The following is a 17963-nucleotide window of genomic DNA, read 5'->3' as shown; positions in this document are numbered from 1 at the left end:
CACCTTACAAGGGTCGAGAATGAACGATGACGGCACAACGTCGCAACCCGCACCACAGGCACCACAAGGCACCTCCAGGCAAGGTGAAGGATCTGCTTAGGCGGAGTCTTGGGCAACACTCCCCCTTGTGGCATGCCGACGCCTAGTTGGGGCTGTTTGGCCCGTCTGGGCGCTTCTAGCGGGCACTCGGCAAAGCAAAATCACAGAATGGCAAAATGGACCAGGGGCCAGGGCCGAGCGGACAAACTCGTATTTGGAGTCGCAGACGAGGTGACAAGGCACGCCTCTTCCTGTCATGAAGTGGGTTGGCGGGCCCCCTTTGATGCATTCAGACCACACCTGGTCTAAGACTTGCCGCACACGGAAACGTGCCATCCGATCGCCCCTTCGATTAGGCGTATTAGGCGGAGGGGCACCAAAGAGGCCACCAAAGAGGCACGCAACCTTGGGTCGATTGAAGCTTCGGTCCTTCTTTCGCTCAAGGCACGATGGCACCCACGAGTTTTAGCGAACAAATCCACTCCAAGGTGGCTCTCAAGGGGGCCCTTGGATTTTCACCACCTCGATCCACCCTGTGGTTACCCCAGTCCAGAGCGCGTATCCGATTTGCGACAACATCTCCCCTCAGTCCGGCATCGCGGCGGAGGGCAATACTTCAGTCTCACGCAGTGCCACTACCTTAAAAGCCTCGGATGGAAAGGGCAAAGTTTTGGAGTCCTCATGCTCAACATTTAAGACTTACCCCACGGTTCACTTGATTCCGTTGCGGCTTCTTCTGGACAGAGTTTATTGGGACGAGAGACGAGGGACCTGAAGCCTGAAGCCTAAAGCCCGCCGAGCGGCGAAATCCACCTCAGTCACACCAGACACTACCATACAAGTACATTGACCACCTTCGCCTGGCCGTCGTCAGTGCTCTCTACGATCTTGGAGAGCAATTCCATTCTCTTGTTGCTCACAAATCCGCTACCGTTGCGGTGATCGGTATCGTACCTGCGCCGTCCATATACTCGATATCAGTCCAACATGTTCAACGAGAACTTTTCCTTCGGATCATCCCCGCACCCAAGCTCGCTCACCTTCAACATTGAAGAGTGTACGTCGGCAGAGATCTCTCCTTTTACCTCGCGATGTTCATCACCGCATTCCTCACAAGGGCCTGCCCCTCGCCGAGACTCTCGCTTTGACGCCTATAGATCAGCGCCTCGCCATCCCTCTATCACCTCGTTGACAGCCCAGCTGCAGTCCCACGCGCTGACCGACACCGAGATGCATTCCCCCTCACCACCCCCCAGTGACATGGCTTCGCCCTCGGACTCTACGACGCTGGATGATGAAGGATACTGTGAAGGACCAGATACACCCGCTACGACGGTGTCGGAATTGTCGTACGAATCTACTGAAGTCGACCCGACACTGTGGGATCTTTCAATGTCAGACACGATGGTGGCTACATCCTCACCTCGGCCCTCGTTGTCTCTCGAAGCACAGGCATTATCATCATATACGATGCGTCGACGGCAGCGGCAGGCACTGGTGCGACTACAATGCCTGGCGACCCGGGCACCGGACCTGGCCATGCTCATCGAAGAGTGCCACCCGTCTTCGTTGCCGCTGGAGACGGCGGTCCTCAAGGCGTACAGTTCCTCGAAAGGACGGAGTGATTCGTTATGCGGTGTTTCTGGACTGGGGTTGTGCGGAACGGGGACGAGCTCGGGACGGATAGAGAAGGAAAGGAGTGGCTCTGTGGCTGCGGTGAGGAAGTCACCGAGGATGAGGAAAAGGACCAGCTGAGGCTGGGCGAGGCGAGGCCACGGATGCGAAGAAGCTTCGAGGCCAGCCGACGACGAGATGGCGTGATACGATATCAGAGCTGAACAGGGCTTAATGAGATACAGATATATGATGAAGCATACGATTCAAGCACGTGCTGATTGTTCTCCGCTGTTCTCCTACCATTCATCCCACGGTTTTTGGATGTTTTTCATCACGTTGTCTCGTACGCTTGACTACTTGACCGAGACGAATACAAGTACCGAGTACAAATAGATGTCTAACGAAAGCCAGCCGGAGAAGAACGACCTTGCGGTACGCAAGCGAGCATTGATCACAGGATGGGGATGGGGGTCTAGATCGACGACGGCGAGGTTGCGATCGCGACCCGAAGGAGAAGGAGAGGGATAAGCTTCGTCCTTTCCGTGTTGAGGCCCAAGTACAAGGACTTGTAGTCATGTTCAGGGAGGGCACGAGAGGTCAGGGTTCTTGAAGTGGATCTGGTAGGGTGAGTACAGCTACAGGTCAGCGGCACTTGCCCATGGTATGCGTGTGCGCAGTTTAATGGGGATCCCTCCTCCGCCCGAAGACGAAGACGGTCACGACGACGAGAATAGACGAACTACCGTACAAGGACTTGGTATATCCTTGGGAGATTCCTCTCGGCGGAACAAGCACCGAGGACAGGTATAGGTAGTCTGATGCTACGAGGACGAGGACGAGGACGATGATGCCTCTCGGCGGCAGTCACATGGCATGGCATGCCACAAGAAGACGTCCAGCTGGTATGGGTAGCAAGAATCGAGAATACCCGGGTCGCATTACCGGGTTGTCTCCTTCCTTGTCCATGTTCTTGTATCGTGCTCATGCTCATGCTCGCACAAGTAGTGTGATACGATTTGATGACGACATTAATTCCATCTTTCTCTTTCCTTGCTATACCACGTACTTAATACTTGTTTATTTGTCCGTGCATGTCATGTGTAAGTAAATCATTCTCCGCGCGAAAAAGAATTGGAGAAAAACTGTTCCGGTCGTGGTGTGACATGCGCTACGTTGGGTAGGGCTATCTCGGGAGAGAGATCGAAGAAGTCGGTAGAGGCCCCGCGGCGGTGGTATCCGGGGTTGAACCCCTCGTATCACTTTCACATGTAGGTAGGTAGGACAAGGACAAGGACAAGGGACAAGGACACTTGGGGTAGGTATGGATCAACAGGCGTCAATTGACGGTTGAACCATTTGTGTGCATGCGCCCCTCGCAGTGTATTCGAGACAGATGGTAGCACAAGCAATCTGGACAGGAAAGAAGACAGATTCTTAGGTCCAGCTAGCATCGTGACTATGGATTCCACATGACCAAAGGGAAGAAAAAGTGCATTTTGAGCAGGGAACATGTTATTCGTAGAGTTGCATGCGCAGCACCACCAGATCCCGCTATTTGTTAAGAAGTTGCTTTTTCGTATTCGTATGTACCTACTCGGTACCAAGAGTACTCTGTGCCAGATTCAAGCGCTGCTTGGGAGGCCTAGTGAGCCTAGATATGTACCTAAGAAGTAGCCGACGATGACCTACATGCCCCGCAGCAGCGGCACCAGCGTTACCAGCCGTGTCTCTGAGAAGCCTAAGCGTACCTAGGTACGGAGCAAGCGCAGCTAGCTGACTACTTGTAGGTAACCTTTTAGCCTGCAGTACGCCGACACGGAGGTATTTAGTCAAGGCAGAGTGGGTAGGCCCCTGCGGAGGTGCTGTGGGCTCCGCTGGAGGGGCGGTCGCTCACTGAGCTTTTGGTTTGCTGCGGGTGCTACAGTAAGTGCTTGGGTCAGTCACCTGTAGGGATCGCAGTCCCTCAGACGAGGACGCGGATGAGATTAGTTTAGCGGCCGTCCAGGCACGTCAGGCTAGCCAACCCCCTCTGCAAGTCTACCTACAAGCGACCAAATTTTCTTCTTTCGCATGCCTACAACGAATTTTTCTTCATCGTGAATTTTCTTTTTCTTTTTCTTTATCTTTTTCTGCTTTGTCTTTTTCTCCCGCCAACACCACCCCATCACCAGCGCTAGAATGTCTCTTCCACCAGTGGGTCACTGAGCATGCAGAAAATTCTGGAGAGGGGGAGAAGAGACGGACTCTGAATTCCGGCTCCATTTGCTATTCCCAAGTGTCCCGCCCAGTGACTTCCTTTTCCAGGCTGCTATCCACCAAGAATTGAGCCCAGCTACCTACATAAAGGCCTGCGCTAACCGACCTAGAACTGGCCAGCCAGATCCGAGTGTCTACGAGTTATCTAGTTGCATCCAAGAACTCGGTTAACGAAGGTGCCCCATACGAGTACAAAGACGCAGGCAGCGTGGAGGAGGAGTGTGGGGTTTGGTACGTATGCTGTAGGCCGATGTCACTCGACACTAAAAAAGAGAACTGCGAAAAGAAAAAGAAAAGGAAACCAAGTCGTGGATGGAAGGGACTGATTCCTCGGGTGCTTCTGTTCTGCATCTCTATCGAATGCAAAATCTCTTGCAACCTCTAACGACGGTCGATATCTAGAGAATGTCAAACTGTGCAAGCAAGTGTCCAGTGAGATCCGAAGACTTATTTAGGCATAGCCCGATTCCCTAAGCCTCTTCTGATGGTGACCTGTACTGTCGTTCGCCTTCTCAACTCTTGTGCTTTGGAAGGATTGCCAACCGAGACAGAACCATCGATATAGTTCTTGCGGAGCAAACCCACACCGCCACGTCCACGTCCACAACCATTTGGCAGTCGACAGTCTTAGTTACATCTAGATGAAGGAGTGTCCTCCTCAGTGTGTCGTCGACAAGTGAATATCAATGCGCAACTTCGCAAGTTTGAGTAGTGATCACTCGTCACGGCAGGGTTGTTTCCGAAGCGTCCAAGCTGCCTCGATACCTACCAGCGAGCTCATTACCATTGTTGCATCTTCGTCATCGCGCCGATACAAAATCGTCATGCAAGACATTGAGCACATCAGCTGCAGGTCATGGACTGACCCATTGCCGTGCTCTTGTGTTTGTCGAGGTCGATCTCCCGTAACTCATTCCGACATGTAAGTATGTGCCGCATTTTCAATGTCCAAGACACCAAAGAGTGCCGTCGCCGGAAATGGGATATCCATGGTTCAAAGTGTGACTGACGAGCAGACGGGGTAATAATAACTCATACAGGTCTCACAACACCTACCAGCAGCTCCGAACCTCTTCGCGGCACGATGCTCCGTCTCTTCTCCGCAAGGACTGCGATGAGGAATCCTCCGTGCCAGGGAGACGCTGAACGGACATGCTTCGGAGAGGTCCGACGCAATATTCAACTTGACCTACTGTACAAGGACAAGTATCCGGACGAACTTCGCAGGACGCGACATTTTTCACTCTGTCCGTAAAGATGCTCGCCCTGCTAGGCGTGGTGTGACTTCGGGCTCGAGTGGTGGGTATTCTCAATCCGATATTAGACCGCCCAGGGCGACACTCAGTCAATGCCGTACCGAGTATACCCCGTCCGCATGGGTGATTATGGACAGCGGAGCACACCCTCCGCTCCGTGCGAGTAATGATAGCGGAAGGGGCAGTGGTAGCGGTCGTATCCAAGGACAAGTATGCGGAACCGTGGTGCCCTTTGTCACACCATTGCTCGACTCGACGAGCAAGTCTCGGACAGATGATCCATGGAATACTGGAAAATATTCCGTCTCTTTCATCTCGTCACTCCGTTCTCCGTACTCCGTACTCCGTACTTTGCTCGAAGCTCGATCCATCCATCTTCTGAGGGTACTTCGGGGATGTTGTGAGCGAAAAAAAGGACCGCGTTTGTCAGCTGAAGCTGAAGCGGGAGCGGAAGCGGAATCTGCATTTTTGCTGATGCTGATGTTGATGTCTGATGATTGAGGCCTGACAAAACGTGGTCAGATCTGAATCGAATCGAGATCTACCTAAATCAGCAAGCAATAACGATAGGGGGAGGGAACGATGTCGACGGAAATCTCTTTCCGGGCTTACGTACCTACCTCCGAGTGTGAGTACAGCCCAGTCAGCCAGTACAAACACAGGTATACCGACGGCTTGTCTCGCGAACGAGTAGGGACTGTGGTACTTGGTCGCGAGTGAATAAGCAAGATGGACTCGGGTCTAGAACCCGGCATGTGGCCGCCGTCGATTACTTGTACATTATCAATTGTCACCTGTTTGCTGCTTGCCCAGACATACTTGTATGCTAGTTGGCTAGGTCCTTAGTACCAGTAGTTAGTTGTGCTTGGTACGGGGGTACTTGGTACTGGGTACTCGGTCCGTGTCTTTGGCCTTGCCCTTGAACTGGACCTGATGTCTCCGAGAAATGTCCTACATCCGTACCCCAAGCCCATGCGAGGCTCTCTCACGCCGTTGGCTTTTCGCAAGGAACTGTATACTCCTATACTTGTAGGCCAGATGAGAGTAGAGACGATCCGAATTTACTGCGTCGCTCCGGTATTTCGGAGCTGTCACTCACTCATGCACTCACTCAATTTAGGTACTCGCTCACTCGCGCATGAGGTATGGTATACATCCCCCGAGCATCAGCGGGCGGAGATACCAAAGTAACTTGTCGTCACGCGGATGATACGATCCTTGAACACGATAGACTTCTTGTATGTACTTGTATATCACTGGGGAGGTCTATTTCAAAGAGATCAAGTTCGAGATCAAGTTCACGATGCGAACAATTACAGTGAAGAAGGAGTAGGAAACTATCATGGTCTATCGTAACTACCATTAAATGTACAAGCCCAAGCGTAAAACGTGCAAATGACAATAAGAAGGAGAACGGAAACCTGACCGAGACTGGCATTGCTCGCGGAGATCGAACGGACTTGAACAAATGTTCCAGTATGCTTCAAGCTCTCGCGCGAGTAAGTTGTCTACAGAATGGTAGGTATTGCGCACATATCGCCGAGTATCTTGAATTGTACTCGGCAGTGACGGAAAACAGCCCAAACTTCGGACATGGAAAGGACAAGGACAAAGACGAGGAAAAGTATTGCTGCGCGGAGCCGCGAGTCCGTTTGGCTCCGCAAGGTCATAATCCAAGGATATAAGATCGCGAAGCGGTACCGATCACATCACATCGCACAATGGTCCCGGAAAAGGAGGCGTCAGGTCAGAGCAGAGTAGGTCAGGTCAACTCACGCCACAGGGCTTCTTGTCGGAGTTGGCACGGAAGTACCTCGTACCTCATATTCATTGTTGACTCGAGCAAAGGTCAGATGCTCAGCAGTAGCCACGATCAACTCAATGCTGTGCTTTGTCGAAGGTGATCGGTACCGCAAGTCCAATACAGCATCCAAGGATAAATGAGCATGATCGCTCCTGGTTCCGTGTTTCGCGCGGAGAGCATTCCGATTTCAAGGCCAGCTTCTGACCTTGGTGACCTCTGTCCTGGAATTGACCTCATGGCCAACGTTTCTCCGATGCGAGATTTGGCGGCGCTGACCACGCCATTTTTGCTGAGGTGATGCCCATGCATGCCACCTGATCCACCGACACCACGAGAGATCTGTCGGGAACACTAATCAACGGGACGACGGAACCACCCGCTCGGAGTATTGCACTCGCTCTGACACGGCTACTCAAGCAAGGAAACTCGGTAAATGACTCGAATACACGTACTCCGTAGTGGTGTTGTCTGGTCAGGGTGCCATGGGCTCTTCCGGCCGGAGGCACGTGTGAGGTGAGCTGCATGTGGGACAAGAAAATTTCGACGTTGATGAAGTGGAGAGCACGGGAGGCTTCTTCTCTTGCGGCTCGGATCTTGGATGCCGTGTGGCAGAACGATTTGGCGTTTGTTGTCGTTTCCGATGCCGCCACATACGAGTTCAAGGGCTCAAGGGAGCGACGTCGGCTTTTGATCTCGGCTTGCAATGACTCGACGAGTACTTGGTAGTCGTACAGGTACTCAATCGGACCTGTCCCACCAGCGCCACAGGCGAAGCCACCCCTAACACTGCATTGCTGCAGGGCTGTTGTCTCGACCAAAGCTAGAGCGTTCTAGATCCTCGAACATCAGCTGTTCTCTGCACCGAAAATGCTATGATAGTCGTGCGTTGTGATTACGTGTCGCGAGGCTTGATATTGACATACCACGGCTGTCTCGCATTTGTGCCATATCCGGTCTTGATGACCGACAACTTGTTGTCTGTGTTCGTTTGCATAGCTGGCTCAAGTAGTATCGACCGAACATCGGGCGAATTTAGGCCACCGAGAAGAAATCCACTCGATACAATGTGGTACGCAAAACAAGTCCGTGTCTACGGCCCAAGACACCGGAACGTGCCAATTGCCAACTCTTCCCAACACATTCCCCTAATGGCAATCTCACTCAAAGCCTGCCCATTCTCCCTTCTCCTGCGGACTGTGCACCTGCCTCTTTGCTCGTAGACTTTCTTTGACAGCGTCCCGCTTGCGGTTCGTTTCCCTTCTCTCGTAACCGCTCTGTGTTCCAATCCTGGCCTTTCGCTTCATCCTTTTGGTTTTCTCGTCATCATCGGCATGAATAGCGCGACGGGCCTTGACACCATGCAATCTGAGGTCCTTCCTTGCTGACTTAGAGACGCTAGGTAGAGCGTGAAGTAACCAAGGCTGAATTCCCGAAGTCGTGGATGAAGCCAGCTCCTTATTTTCGGCCTCGTGCGAGTCCTTGTTGGTCTTCTGACTGGCAGCAATCACGTTCGCTATGCCCTTCACGTATTGAATATCCTCTTTGGTGTAGAAGCTGACACAGACACCTCCTTCTCTCCCACCTCTCCCCGTCCTTCCTGCGCGATGCACATACCCGGCAACAGTGGTCGGGATATCGTAGTTTACGACCACGTTGACTCCTCGAAAATCCACACCACGCGACAGAAGGTCCGTAGTGATCAAGACCCATATTTTCCCTTGCCGAAACCCTTCCATGACAGATGCCCGGGCACGCTGTGACAGAGAAGCATGGAGTACTGCCACTCGGGATGAACCACCCGCCTGGGCTGGAATGTCATATTGAAGTTCGTTGTACAATGCTTGCGCGCGGTCGACCGTCTGTGTGAAGACCAGAAATGGTGGGCGGGGAGGCGCAGTGTCGGTGCCTTGGCGTTTCGAAGTCGATATCGACCGTGCTGGATGAAGTAGTTGACGCATGCCGAGGAGCTTTCCGGATTCTGTCGCGGTGTATACCAGTCGATGTGAAATTGTTGGCAAGCTCGTATCTTTCAAGCCGATAATGGTCCGAATCAGTAATGGATATTGACTCCGAGACAGTTCGAGGTTTCTTTGGCGGTCCGAAATGGTCTGTACCGCGAGCTCCTCGATACTAGCTCCAATGGTTGCCGACCACATGCTCACCCTCAATGAAGGTGAAGTGCATGCAGACCAAACAGCAAGCGTTTGAGATCGGAAGAGCGGATCAAGAAGAACATCTGCCTCATCAAATATCAGGGTTTCAACTTCGGGTAAAGATTGCGGAGATGAGTCTCCGTCTTCTTCCCAAGATGGACAAAGAAGATGTACGAGGCTGAGTGGTGTTGAGACAAGAATGTCGGTCTTGACGAGAGCCGAGCGCATGACAGGTCCGCTTTCATCCTCACTTTGATCCGCCTCTGCCTCTTCTTCAGACTCCTCTGCACTTGAAGGTGCTAATTCTTCAAAAAGTCTCATCCCTTTCTTTGCTGCTGTAATCGTCACACCCGTCTTGGTTGTCAATTTCCTCCCCTCGTTGACTATCTGGAAGACCAATTCCTTTGTAGGAGCCAGAATGATGGCACGAATATGTCTGTCAACAGTGGGCCCAGAGTGTCGATGAGCCCTCGAAATCTTCTCGATTAATGGAATAAGGAAAGCAAGAGTTTTGCCGCTTCCTGTTGGCGCAATGGTCAAGAGATCAGGCTCGGCATTTCGTTGTTCATCCAAACCCTCTAATAGCAGTGGAAGGGTGGCGATTTGAACCTCGGTCGGCTCGAAATATGCCTGGTCTGATATGTTTCGTGCCAGAGTCGCGTTGATTTCATAAGTCGCACGCAGTTGGTCGAAAGATGTAAGCGGCTGAGGAAAGACGCGCGACTGTTCTTTTTGCGCCTTTCTTGACTCCGACGACCTACCCAAGGAACGGAAGCGGTTCAAATCCACAATCTTGATTTTGTGTTTCTTGTGGAGTTGGCGGATTTCCTGTTCGGACAGTTGTGTAGACGTTGTCGCATGGGTACCATCACGATCTGCCTGACCCGGCTCTCTCTTCCGTTTTCGGCTAGCGATAGACTCTGTTGCATCCTGAATGGGTGCTTGTCCTGATGCAGAAGGGATATTTTGTGGCGACGGTCTCGAAATTTTTGATTTCAGGCCTGTTGAGCGGGATAGCAGTTTGAGAGCATCCATGGCTTGTCCGAACGATTGGGAACCACTAAATCCTATTCAATACAGACAGGAGGTGTCGCGATACACGGGTGAGACTGACGCCTGTTGTGGTGGGTTCTGAAACTTGCTTGTCCTGATCAAAGCATCAAAAGCTTCGAAGACGGCGAGATTTTGGGTTTGATGCCAAGAACTCGGAGTATATATTTTCCGGGACCGAACAACCCTCGTCCCCTTCTACCACTTTTCAGCATTCCTGTGAGTACGAGAGCGCTCTCTTCAAATGTCAACGATGCTTGATTCACGCCCCGAGGTATTCGGCGAATATGCTTCATTTATCAAATTATACATCTAGCAGGCTTGCGGCGAGTCCCTGACCGTATTACTAGGTCACAAGCCACCGCGCATGTCCAGAGGTGCAGGGATAAACTAGTAGCTCTAGGTATTGACGGTGTGCTGAGTCTGAGTGCTCGCGTTAAATTTGGCGGCGTGGTATCATTGACAAAGGTTCAGACACAGAAGCTTGTGAAACCCAGACTGAACGATCAAGCTGTCGATATCAGAAACTCGACCTTCCCCAGGGAGGAAGGATGGGTTCGACAGGATGATCAGCTCGTGTATACTCGCTTTTGAAATGATATCGCCCGGAACCCACCCAGTAACCATCAACTTCCAAACCTTGAGCTCGTTTATCACGCACTTCAGGCAAAACAATGCAGGCGTGAGCGTTTGGGGGCACCGTAACGTCCATGCTGAATGTGTTGCCATCCAGCTTCCAGCGACATTCTATGCGTCCATAGACAGACTCGTAGATGATTTCAGCATACGAGAGCATCCGATTAACGCACGGCTCAATCAGGATGTTTTTCCAACCAGGCCTGTCGGCCTTGATCCCACCAACGCTCTCGTGCAACCAACTTGTGACAGACCCCAGCGCGTGATGATTAAAACTTGTCATGCTGGCTTCGTTGATATGGCCATCAGGCTTAAGACTATCCCAACGCTCCCATATTGTCGTTGCGCCCATGCGGACTGGATAGAGCAATGAGGGAGTGGATCGTGAAAGAAGCATTTGGTAAGCCAGCGTGTCCTGGTAGGACTTTGTGAGGCTGGGGAGCAGAAAGGCGGTGCCGACAAAGCCGGTTGAGATGCAGAAGTCGTCAGAGCGAAGGGCACGGGAGAGGCGCGCGGCTGTTGCTTGTTCACTGGCCACGAAATGAGATCTCTCGTCGGAAGGCAAGAGGTCAAAGGCGATGGCGAGCGCATGTGCTGTGGGCGTGTCAGGGGCCAGAAGTCCTGCTGGTGTCACATATTTCGCTTGAAAAGCCATTAATAGCTGGGAGTGAGCAGCACTAAAGTCAGAAAAATCGTCCGATTTCTGAAGCTCTTCGGCGATGAAGGCCATTCTCTCCGTCGACTCAATCAGGAAACAGTCTGCGACAAAGGTACCATCTGTCCGACCTCTTCCCGAGTTATTGGGCGGCGCAGAGGGGTCCAACCAGTCGCCAAACTGCCATTGATAGGGATCCCAAAGACCATCTTCACCGCGCCGGACACCCTTTTCAAGGTACTGCTTCATGCTATCATATTGACGCGACAGAATATTGATATCTTTTGTCATCATGTAGAGCTGGAATGGTACCATGACTGCGGCGTCCCCCCAAACTCCATTCTGCATGTGATGCCAGCCGTCATCTTCAGGGCCAAGTCCTGTCAGACAATTTGGGACATAGAGCGGTACCATTCCTTGCTTCCAGTTCTTGTGGTTGTCCATTTGATCGGCATACAAATCCTGTAGCCAATCTCCCAGAATCCCTCCAGTATCATAGAGAAAGGTGGCAGTTGGTGCAAAGAGATTCAAATCACCTGTCCATCCCAGTCTCTCATCTCTAGAAGGACATTCAGTCGGTACGCTGAGGAAGTTCCCCCTCATACTCCACACCGTGTTTTTGTGTAGTTGATTAACCTCATCATTGGAGCAGGAGAACCAACCCGTTCTTCGCATGTCAGAATGCATCACTTCCGCAACGACACTGTCCTTGGTCAAGGGCGTCTCAGCGTCGTGTTCAGACCAACCCGATACTTCGACGAATCGAAACCCATGAAACGTGAAGTTGGGGTGCCAGTCTGTCAAGACTGTTCCTGCACATATCACTGTGTCTTTCGCTTCCGCTGTGCGCAACGGACCTGTGCCCAGCTCGTCGTTTTCAACTACTTCTGCGTGGCGGAATGTGACTTTGTGTCCCGCAGGCTTGAGGAGACGCCTGATGCACAGTCGACCGGCGATATTTTGTCCGAAATCAATGATGGTTTTACCAGATGCAGATTTCGAAAATGACTTCGGTCGAAGGCGTTCCGTTACTCGTACTGGTGGCCCGTTGGGCGAGGTCAGAGGTGCAACAGCGATGTTTGAGACTCTTGTCTCACTCCATGTGACCAGGGACAGCTCATCATGTGCCCGACCTATCTCTATGGCTCGTTGCTGGTTATAGACTTCCCCATTGTAGATCTCACTACTCAGAATAGCTGAAGTGGTGGCCGTCCAGGAAGAGTCAGTACAGACAATGAACGGCTCATCAGTTCCGTCGAATTGCACTTCTAGTTGTGCCAGAATCCCAAGCTCGGTGCCGTAAACAAATCTTCGACAGACCCAGGACAAGGCTGATGCGAACCACCCAGGTCCCACATCGAGCAGAAGGACGTTTTCAACACCAGGCAGAAGGAGGCTCCCAACATCATGAACTTGATAGTGGAGACGCTTGTTATAACTCTGCCAACCTGGTGCCATACATTCGTCTCCGGTTGACTTGTTATTGAGACGTGCAAAGTAGACTCCATGGCTGGTGGCATATAGTCGGGCCATTTTGATTGTCCTGTTGGAGGGTAAGAAGAACCGTTTTCGAAAAATCAATGGACGGGCTGATCCATTATCGTTCAAGAGGACAGAATCCTTGATTGTGATCATGCTGGCCGCCCAGTCATGGCTGTCAAGCAGAGCAGCCTCGACCATGCTCCAGTCTGACCAATTTGAGAGTTCTATTACCTTTCGCGAGGTATTCCCTTCATCTTGACCATACATACCATAGCACCGGACACGAACCTTCCGTTGCTCCCTGGATTTCAAAGCGCTGCAAAGGGGAGGCCATGGTACGAGTACTGATACCGAACTGTCGACATGGTATAACTCAGTCTCACCGCCGCTTACAGGACGGATTTCAAGCTGATAGGCTGTCTGGACCCAACCATAGACATGGTCGTTTGTGGTACAAAACCGCCAGGAGATTCTAGGTCTGCAAAATTGGACACCAAAACCAGAATGATGTTGCTCAAAAGTAGGGGCTGTAACTTCGACCGAGGGAATGGGGAGTTCTTTTGCTAGGTGAGGTAGACCAGTCATCCTGCACCCAGGTACTCAGAAACTGTAGGTGCCAAAGGGTCTTCTCTGCGACGTAGAGAAGGTTGTCCCGAGATGACTCCTGCGGTTGATCAGCCATCTCGCGCGGCCCAAGTTCCAGATCGGTTAGCGACGCTGCGCGTGTCGAATTCGGCTAGGGAAGGATGTACTGGGGACAAGAGCACCATGACCATGGGCGAGAATTGCGACCATAGTTGCATAGCAAAGTGGGCGATGCCAGGTCAGTGGCGGGGAATTGGGGCCGAATGAGACAGAGGGAAAGTGACGCGGCAATGACTGACGCACATGCGGACGCCCCTCCACATCAACATTGTGGCGACTGCGTGCACCTTGATGTTTCTTAACAACAACGAGACTTGAGACACAAAGGTCGAAATGCTCGAAGAACGTCTAACTGATGACTTAGAGACTCTCAGAAGCCTCTCATTGCCCATTTGAAGCCGCGCCCCTTGCCGAAACATGGTCATCGGACTTCTCATCCTCACCTCGATTCCCACCGTCACAGGTGTCGCTCAAGCTATTCATGGCCAGAAGAAGCACAAGGAGCGCGAGAAGGATGCAAGGCGCATGCAAAAATTCTACATCGACGTCAGCTGTGAAGCCCAGAACTCTCGGATACGTGAAATCCACGAGAAGAGACTCGTTCTGAGAGATGACCGTGTGTGGATAGGGCCGCATGAAGCTTTGAATCCGTGCAAAGAAGGATATGTCGCCGAAGCGTTCTACATCGAGTATCCAGACAACGAGGTAAGTGACCCCAAATCAACCCAAAGTCGTGCTATGTGAATTTCCCAGACTGATGGCTTTGTTCTAGAGAGTCCCCGTTCCCATGGGCCTTGTTAGCCAAGTTCGAGACGATCCTCCGCTGTTGAACTGGATATACGTGGACAAAGATACGATGGAGCTGAAATATGGCAATAAATCAGCCAGTATAGAGCACCATGTCGGACCGTGGGATTGGACAGAAGACGAACAACGCATAACTTTTGATGAAAGCGAGGCCTTTGTGGCTGTCGAAGACACCTCCACGCGACAATGGCAGCTATATTATGACATGGAAAATGACGGACTCAATGGTTTTCTTGCGAAGGGTAGACGGAGATTCCAGATCAAGCTGGAGCGGACTTTGATACCAGGAGCAGAGGGAGGGAAATAACGATGGTATGCTGTATATGTACATGTAAAGTTTTATCGCTTGTAAATCAAACTAGGTGAATTTCCCTATATTTCGTGTTTCGTGAATCATGTCAATCGAGACTCTCATTTTCAAGTTTCTCTACACAGTTTTGAGAATGTCTCTGTCCTCAAGAAGAGATGTTTATAGATGCGGGTGAGGCACTTCTGACGCGTGTAAACAAACATTGAAAGTCGCTCTGCACGGTTGATTTATCATTTCACTTCAAACGGCATTTCCCCCCAGACAATTCTTCATCCTCATTACCGCTCGTTCTCATTCGTCATGGTTTTCTGTTCGCACTTTATTGCCTGCCTCTCTCTCATTCATTACTAAGATGTCAGGAAAACACGCCTCCCGCCCTGACCCCTCTTGGGAGATAATCGGTAGAAAGGGTCAGTGGCAGGTCCTTCCTATCCAGCCCTACAGTGATGCGGACCAACGGACCTGGCCTCCCAAACCCTACAGACCTAGTTCTGAAGAACGGCACTTGATCACTCTGGCAAAAGCATGGTCAGAGAAGATGGGCATCCAGCGAACGGGTAAGCAATGTTGTCGCGTCTGCTACTCAACCTCACAATGTCATTGGGTCAGATGGTTGAATTGTGCTTGCTCCGTGACCACCAATGAAATGGATGTTGAACCCTTCTGACATTGAACACAGGTCTGAACTACTATCTCGACCACCTCCCCCGTGGCTATGCCGTGTTCGAAATTGATCAGAATGGAAAGACAGGCGTGACCTATAAGCGGCTCTTTGGCCATTGGTCTGGCAAGTACTACGATTCCATTCTTCGATTTCAGCCACATTTCCTTTGGTTGATGTCGGGAAGGCAGGGTATCTGTGAATGCATACTCTGTGGCTCTTACAAGGCGGAACCGATTAAACGTCGAATCCGCATTCACTCAGAAAACCAGCTCCTCGTCCCAAGGGAAAACCAGCTTGAAAGCGAATCCTCGTCAAGGTCAACTTCCATTGCTGGTCGTGCGACTGGGTCTTTTTCAAATCGTCCGCAGCGCCATATCAAAGCCGCAGGAGCTCCGTACGCTCAGGACGCAGAAGGGACGGAAGATGTGTTTAAAGACCAATTGAGGAGACTAGAGGCCAGCAAAGGAGGCACAACCGGAATCGAGGACGACGTTAGAGAACCCAACTCCATCGACTGGAGAGCTGAGCACTCCTGGACGACTCAAAATGTTCAAGACTGGGCTGGGATAGATCATGTTCAGCGGAGTTTGACTTTGATCGAGCATCAACACGCCTTTGTGCCCCGAGTCGGAGAACTTGTGTTATTTTGTCCAATCTTCCTTCATGAGCACTACCTCATGCTCGATGAAAAAACTCAGGAGTACAAGTTCTATTCCTTTACCCAGAAATGTTTTCACGGCTTTCCTACCTGGAGAGGTGGAGTTATCACGGCTGTGCCGTCTGCTATTGCAACCGATGGACCCATCGATTTTCCGGATATCCAAGACCTTCCCTCTAAGCAGAACAATCTTAACACCGGAGGCTTCCGAGTGGAAACATTTCCGGATCCTAATGATGAGGAGGATAAAACAATGTCCAAACAATACCGCTATCTCCCCTTACGGAATATCCGACCCTTGAGTCACTGGCAGATGTTGCTCCGAGGAACTCCGAGGAATCAGTGGCACCCATCAATCGAACATGCTCTGACTTGTATGACTAGTATCTCACTTCTGGAGAAATGGTACTTTAAGGGAGATTGGCCTTACGCCACCATTCGCTGCAAGGGTATTTACATAGGGCCTGAGCTAATCACGGTCGGAGATGCCGTCAGAATCGCCCCACGTGAGAAGGGGAAAGGATGCACTGATGTGCTGGTTGTTGAATCAATCAGACTTCATCTTGACGACATCAAGGCGGAGCACGTCGCCCCAGATTCACCGTTGCTATCGACGAGATCCTACATAACCCTGGTGGGCAAAGGCTACACTATTGACCAAAGCCGTCATCACCAGCTCAAACCTGAGGATGCCAGCTCCCAATCCGGTGGTGCTGAAGCGGTGTCTCAAGACGAGATTAAGACAGTCTTCCGCCCAGTAGGTTCAGCGCTCTACGGTCCATGGTACCGCTTGCACGAAGCTCATCAGCGATATGAGATTTCGCACGACCAAATTCTTGGAAGACTGTGCGAAGGTGCAGCTGTGCAGCTCTGGACGGGATTGCTGCAACACAAGTCTGCCAAGAGTAAGACAAGTGGCATCAAACCATCCCTGGATTACGACTTGAAAGGGATTGAAGATGGTCGCGTCTACAGTACGCAGGTAGATGAACGATTGGGAGAGGTCGATGTGGGCTCTGTGCTGTGGTACTGGGCGGATACTCGCGCTGAAGCATTGGATATACAAACGATAAACGGACTTGAGGTCGGCAAATACGACACAACGCGGGATAAGGATACTCTGGAACTTTGGAGGACGCATCTGAAAATTCTCAATGGCCAACAACTCTCGCTTGACCCAATTGCCTCCAGATACACCTCCAACTTCCCCGATTTCGAAGTAAACGAGTCCAAGCGGGGAAGGCCGACAGGTTCAAAAGTCATCAACGGCAAATTGTATAGGCCTGGCGATCCTGGATATGAGGATGCTATTGCCGGAGCGATTCCAGAGCCGCAGACAACGCCGATTAAGCGTAAAGGCAGCCAATTGGCAGGGGCAGCCCTTGTGTCCACAGACGAGGAAGACGAAGAAAGAGAGACCTCTGTGACTGAAGCGGAATATTGGTACGATGCAGCAGACGCCCCGGCAGTGGTCCAGACGATCGAAGAAGTTGAACGCCCTGTGCTGAAGCAAAAGAAGCAGAAGACAAAGGCACAGATCATGGCCAGAGCGGTTGAGGACGAGGAGATCTCAGATGATGAAGATTGGTACAGACATATTCCGCTGGCTCGAGGTGGAACTGAAGAGACAGAAGGTGGTGATTACGATCCCCGAGCCGATGCGGATTAGCAGTAGCAGAGACAAGGAGGGAAATTGAGGGAGACGGAGCATGCTTGTGGGCTAACCCATATGTGTTTCTTGTGTGAGAGAGTCTTCTGTTGTGTGTGAACAGGGCTGTCTGCTCAGCGAATAAGGGACGATCTGTACGATCAAGTTGAGCTTCAATCAAGAATCAGAACCGAGGGACCGGAGTGCGAACAAGGACCAGAGTACGTCGAAAGGTCAAAAAGGTGAAGGATTGGAGGCTGAAAACGGCTTAGCGTCATTTCAT

The 17963-nt window shown here is 51.5% G+C and overlaps 4 protein-coding genes across 4 annotated transcripts; 3 read left to right on the top strand and 1 right to left on the bottom strand.

Moving 5' to 3' along the window:
- Positions 1–1026: 1026 nt before the first annotated feature.
- AYO21_03804 (hypothetical protein) lies at positions 1027–1794 on the top strand (the record flags this gene model as incomplete). Its single annotated transcript, XM_022653778.1, has 1 exon — positions 1027–1794. One exon carries the CDS (start codon positions 1027–1029, stop codon positions 1792–1794), a length of 768 nt encoding a protein of 255 aa, XP_022514021.1.
- Positions 1795–8129: 6335 nt separating this feature from the next.
- AYO21_03803 (hypothetical protein) lies at positions 8130–13282 on the bottom strand (the record flags this gene model as incomplete). The annotated part of the gene is made up of 3 exons (XM_022653777.1): positions 8130–9953; positions 10792–13154; positions 13237–13282. The coding sequence occupies 3 exons, from the start codon at positions 13280–13282 to the stop codon at positions 8130–8132; spliced, it is 4233 nt and encodes a 1410-aa protein (XP_022514020.1).
- A 728-nt stretch (positions 13283–14010) lies between these two features.
- AYO21_03802 (hypothetical protein) lies at positions 14011–14707 on the top strand (the record flags this gene model as incomplete). Its single annotated transcript, XM_022653776.1, has 2 exons — positions 14011–14298; positions 14366–14707. 2 exons carry the CDS (start codon positions 14011–14013, stop codon positions 14705–14707), a joined length of 630 nt encoding a protein of 209 aa, XP_022514019.1.
- Positions 14708–15062: 355 nt separating this feature from the next.
- AYO21_03801 (hypothetical protein) lies at positions 15063–17701 on the top strand (the record flags this gene model as incomplete). The annotated part of the gene is made up of 2 exons (XM_022653775.1): positions 15063–15267; positions 15390–17701. The coding sequence occupies 2 exons, from the start codon at positions 15063–15065 to the stop codon at positions 17699–17701; spliced, it is 2517 nt and encodes an 838-aa protein (XP_022514018.1).
- Positions 17702–17963: the final 262 nt, after the last annotated feature.

The sequence above is a fragment of the Fonsecaea monophora genome (genome assembly GCF_001642475.1).
Source record: "Fonsecaea monophora strain CBS 269.37 chromosome Unknown Scaff19, whole genome shotgun sequence".
Lineage (NCBI taxonomy): Eukaryota > Fungi > Ascomycota > Eurotiomycetes > Chaetothyriales > Herpotrichiellaceae > Fonsecaea > Fonsecaea monophora.
The sequence above is the reverse complement of the archived record's forward strand: the minus strand, read 5'-3'. Positions and strand labels throughout refer to the sequence as shown.